The sequence below is a fragment of the Gossypium arboreum genome, chromosome 6 (genome assembly GCF_025698485.1).
Source record: "Gossypium arboreum isolate Shixiya-1 chromosome 6, ASM2569848v2, whole genome shotgun sequence".
Taxonomy (NCBI): domain Eukaryota; kingdom Viridiplantae; phylum Streptophyta; class Magnoliopsida; order Malvales; family Malvaceae; genus Gossypium; species Gossypium arboreum.
The window spans coordinates 23,414,436-23,419,441 of NC_069075.1; the positions used below are offsets into that span (position 1 = coordinate 23,414,436).

At 37.0% G+C, this 5,006-nt stretch overlaps 1 protein-coding gene across 2 annotated transcripts; it reads right to left on the bottom strand.

Moving 5' to 3' along the window:
- Positions 1–663: 663 nt before the first annotated feature.
- Positions 664–4,325, bottom strand: LOC108486785 (two-pore potassium channel 3). 2 transcript variants are annotated; one of them, XM_017791013.2, is made up of 3 exons: positions 2,818–4,325; positions 1,748–1,799; positions 664–1,342 (listed from the first exon to the last, which is right to left on the bottom strand). In XM_017791013.2, exons 1-3 carry the CDS (start codon positions 3,993–3,995, stop codon positions 1,256–1,258), a joined length of 1,317 nt encoding a protein of 438 aa, XP_017646502.1. In that variant the 5' UTR covers positions 3,996–4,325; the 3' UTR covers positions 664–1,255. The 2 variants fall into 2 exon arrangements, with proteins under 2 accessions (XP_017646502.1, XP_017646501.1); XM_017791012.2 differs by lacking the exon at positions 1,748–1,799 and having other exon boundaries at positions 2,818–4,309.
- Positions 4,326–5,006: the final 681 nt, after the last annotated feature.

A 5,006-nucleotide genomic window follows, 5' to 3' on the forward strand; every position in this document is an offset into this window, starting at 1 on the left:
TGGCACCTTTTCAGATGCCCAACCACCCATCAATCTCGAGGTTTGGACTGCCCCCCAGTGCCTCACCAATGCTTGCCTGAGAGAGATTCATGCCAAAGAAAATTCCTTCATTAAATTCTTCATATTTTAATTTGTAAAAGAATAGTTTACATGTTAAATTCAAATTAATCTATCTACAAATTAGATGTGCATGGCAATTTGCAATTATATACCGACAAACACAACGATGTTTTTCCACTTTTACAATTTATCTAGTTCCCACCTGTTCAAAAATTTCAAGAAATTTCATTCCAGTTTCATACAAAGAATAATAAAGAGAGAAAAACCTTCCCTGTTGTTATTTTTGTTTGGCCTTTCACCAATGTTTATTAAACAAGATTGGTGGTCAAATCAATCAAGTAATCAATTCACTGGTTCAATTGATCCGATTAAAAAATTATCAAAAATTTCATTTCAACCAATTTTGTAATCAACTCATACTGATTCCTTATCTAATCAGTTCAAAACCACTCTCTAGATCGATACTCCAACAAATTCTCAATCCAACCGATCAACCGATTCGATTCAAACAACACTAGATTTCACCAAAACAGAAGATAAAAACGCGGAGGTGACTAAGATACGGGTAAGAATAAACGCAATTTGTCTACATCCACAAATCTCTTTTGTACAAAATTCATTTTCATAAAAAACTGGCATCAACATATACTTTTACATAGGCAACTCATCCAATCCAACCAACCACCTAAATAGAACATATATTCGGACATACTCCTAAGGTGCTTATCCAACCACCTAAACTAAACATGCCCATATTATACACATGTATTCCGCTAAGGAAACATAGGCCCACCACTCAACAAGCCCGACTTAGTCCGACCAACAAAAGGGTTTTATCCACTAGTCAAGTTGGTGAATGATGCATCCCAGGATTGTCGTGCCGAGTTTCTAACCCTAAAACCAAAAGAAAGAACTACACCGGGAAGGTAGACGGCTCATCTATGGAATAAGACATTATGGGATGAGCAAGAGGACCAAGTCAACATGCATGAAGATTCGAATAAACCGTCATTGTTGCTTGCCTTGATTTCTAACCACTGCCATTTCTGCAGTTGATGATTCAATGTCATCCATGACCGTCCTTGCCACCTTCGCCGTATCATAACGATGATTATAAGCAAGGTTTCTTGCAGATTAATGATGATGCTCCATAAGATCAGCAAGAGTTATCTTCCCACAGTTGCCAGCATCTAGCCTATCGAACTTCTCGCTGATCTGCATGATGTCTTTTTCTGATACCTTCCCCATCTCCTTGAGCTTGTATATCACAAACTCGGATTTGCTGGACATATAAACCGACATTAAATTCAATGGGAAATGAACAGAAAGCAACAACATTGAGAATAAAAATGGAATTTGAGAAAGATTAGGAAATTTAGGCCAAGACAGATATCAGCATACAAAATACCAAGACCATTTTAAGTAATAGAATGTTTTGAGGATAATGCAACAAGACAGAACAAAACAATATAGAGTATCCAGTTCGAAAAAAATCTAGTCAAATGATGTAACTCCTTAAGGACTTCAATCATCGTGACATTATCAAAGCCTTCTAGGATGTTGCACTCAAGTCGGTAAAGCAGAAAAGAACCAGATAGAGAATCAGAAGAATTATGAGCTTACAACTGGAAACACCTTAATGAAACACTGAATCAATTACAAGTAATGGGTAAAAGAGGGAAAGTACCCCTATTAGAAGCATCCAGAAGCAACTATGCACTGCACTTGATAATAATAACCTACACCCATGTACACCATACATCTGAGGTAATTCATAAAATGTAGTCCATAAGACACAGATAAACCACACTGAACCCAAAAATTAGCAGTATGACTGAGAAGCAGTATAATTTAATTGTTTTAGTTTGTCCTCAATAAAGTATATCAAAGTCCCTCATATATAAAGATACAGTTCTGTAGTCTAATCAAAGCTTCAAACATTATAGCTATGTTACTAGGACTTGGGTGAGTGTCAGACACAGGTGTGTTCACTTTTGTTATTTCAAAATCTTCCCATGTATTTGGGCATATCCCCACACTCATGTTCGAAGATATCTCAGGTATAGGCATTGAACAAAGGTACTCAAAAAGAAAAATGGAAAGTCAGAGAAACATAGGGATGCATATTAAATATAACTCAAATACGGTACTTAATCCCAATTTTCTGGGATTGGTTTTTTTTTCTGGTTTTTATGCCTTAGTTTCAAAAAGGAAAGTTACCATTCAGGCACATTTTTGTGGTGTTTTCAACATGTTTGCAAAGGGGTAATAGAAAGTGAAGATTATTATCATATTTCAATTGAGAAGATCATATGCATAACCTAGCAGACGGAGCAAATTACACGCATAGCAGATGTTGCATTGAAATTGTATTCACAAGATAGACACATCGTTTGAATAGCACAATATAAAGCAATCCCAACAAAGAGGGCCTTGGAAGAAAAATCTATTCCATTTTGAAAAGTGATGCATTAAAAGTTCTTGGCAGTGAGAATCTTTTATTTAAGAATTTAAGCAATTGCATGTTAATAAATCAACAGTGAATCCCAATATGAGTTCTTCAAACTTCATTAAAATGTCAACTGGTGAACTAAAGACTACAACAGCTATAAAGGAAAAGGAGGAAACTACAGTAAGTTCCGAAATTAGTATATTAACCTGTCAGGTATTATTGCATGAAAGCATACAACTACTAGAAACTTGAGGAGATGAAGATGCATAGTTCAAGTACTAACCAAATTTCATAAAACAGCATACCTCACAAAACCATTGTTGTCAATATCAGCGGCAAGAAACTCCGAGACAGTCATGTCCTGTCCAAGCACCCACTTCGCCATTGTCCTATGCCTCTTATCCACTCTAGCCTCAGCCAAATACAGAAACGCTCGAGCAACAGCCAGAGTGGAAACAAGCAACCAAATAGCAGCAAAAATCCTACCAGGCAATGTCTTAAATGCTCTATCCCCATAGCCAACTGTAGTGACCGACATAACAGAAAGATAAAAAGCATCCAACCACCCAAGCCTCTCAACAAAATGCATAACACCAACACCAATTCCAATACAAAGAACCACAACTCCTAATGCCAATCCCACCTTCATTCTTATCCTCATCCTCCCCTTTTTGACATCAATTATATAAGATCTCGCAGAGTCCTTCTTTTGACCCTCATGTTCAACAGTTCTCAACAAATAACTCTCCTGCAAATCAAGTACATAGCTAACCATCCCACTAAGCAAAATATCAATAAAACCGAATCCGACCAACACAAATAATATTGAAAACAACTTGGTTGCCACACTATTAGGGATAATATCACCGTATCCAATTGTGCACATTGTCACAATACAAAAATACAATGCATCGACAACCGGGTGAGTTTCATTACCCAAGAAATTATGCCTATTAAACCAAAAGATAACAACACCCAAAGTTAAATACAAGACTAAAAGCACAAAAGCTTGTCTTACAATGGATTGAGACCCCAGTTGAGGTTTGGGAATTGAAGAGCGGATGACATCATTTAAAACAGCCATGGCAGGTGCCGTTTTGGACCTGTGAAGATTGGATTTTTCCCATATGAAATCTGGGTCAATTAACCATGAAGCTGGTGCTGGAGTGGGTGAATTAAGTTGGGTTGGCTGCAAAAGAGGGTCTTGGAGATTTACAACAGTGTCTTGAGGAGGAGAAGAAGAAGAAGAAGGTCGGGGGGATTGAAGAGATGAAGCTAAGGCATCAAAGATGGGAGAAGAATCAATGGGAGAAAAGGAAGAAGGAGGAGGAGAAGGACCAAAGATGAGTCTATCTTTAAGCTCAGATGGAGTTAAAGAGACAGGGAGAGAGACTTCATCGTGTTCAGGGAGGGGAAAGAGAGGTGTGGGCGGCGTTGGTTTCTTCCGGGGACTTGCATACAGAAGCAAAGGATCATTTTCCATTGTCTGAAGAAACAAAAAGATTCGGGGGGGGGGGATTTATTTCTGGGATTGCGATGTATGAAGGAGATAAAGACAAAGGAAAGAAACTAGTGGTAGAAAAAAAATCTCAAGTGAACAAAGGAACAAGATGAGTGGTTTTTCAAGTACATCCGTTCCGTATGAGCAAATAGAGGAGAGATTGCGCGTATAATTGTGATGGTGTTTTGTGTCTACAACATACAACATGGACGAGGGAGAACTTGAGAAAGTCTTCTACTCTCTTGCCTTTTGGGAATTTTTTTTCATTTTAAAAAAAAATACAAATTATTCCTTTTAACCACTTATGCTATTCACTGAACCACCTCCAATCATTTATTTAAATGTATTATTATTAATATAATTTTCTTCTTTTTGTTGTTCAAAAAAAGAAGCTGCCAATGATTCAAATGAAGAAAGTGTCGAGGGAAAAACGGCTGTGGTGGCAATCCAGGGGATGTTTGATTGGGCCGCCATGCCAAGTGCCAACCCAACACACTGAATACAAATTTTGATCAAGTTCCAAGTATTCTGTGATATTTGAAATATTTATGTATTGTGGGCTCAAATATTCTTATTTATAAAAATTTTTATTAAAAAATTTGAAGAATTTTACGTTACCAATGTCAAAAGTATTGGGGTTCACCAAATATATTAAGGCCAGTTCAGTGTCACTCGGGCTTTCGAATGACCAACCCAGGATTGGGCTCGGCTTTTTCTACAAGCCCCATATAAGTCTTCGATTATGAGATTTAAAGCAGGGTCCACCTTCGGCAGATTTATGTAAATATGTTGAAAAAAAATCAACAAACTATCTTGATTTTTTAAAAATTTATCGATTTATATTATTTTTGAAGAGAGAAAAAAAAGTGTCTTGCAAGATGCGTTTTCTTTACCACATCAATGAAAAAACGTCTTGTAAGACGCGTTTTCCTTTCAACGATAATTTTTCCAACAGCTATAAAATTTCCTATATAAGTCCCTCCAAACTTCATT

Excerpts from the sequence above, each read along its gene's own strand:
- LOC108486785 (XM_017791012.2), bottom strand. The coding sequence starts at position 3,995 with ATGGAAAATGATCCTTTGCTTCTGTATGCAAGTCCCCGGAAGAAACCA. Across the intron at positions 1,343-2,817 it reads GACAACAATGGTTTTGTGAG|CAAATCCGAGTTTGTGATAT; the intron begins GTATGCTGTTTT and ends TTATATGTCCAG.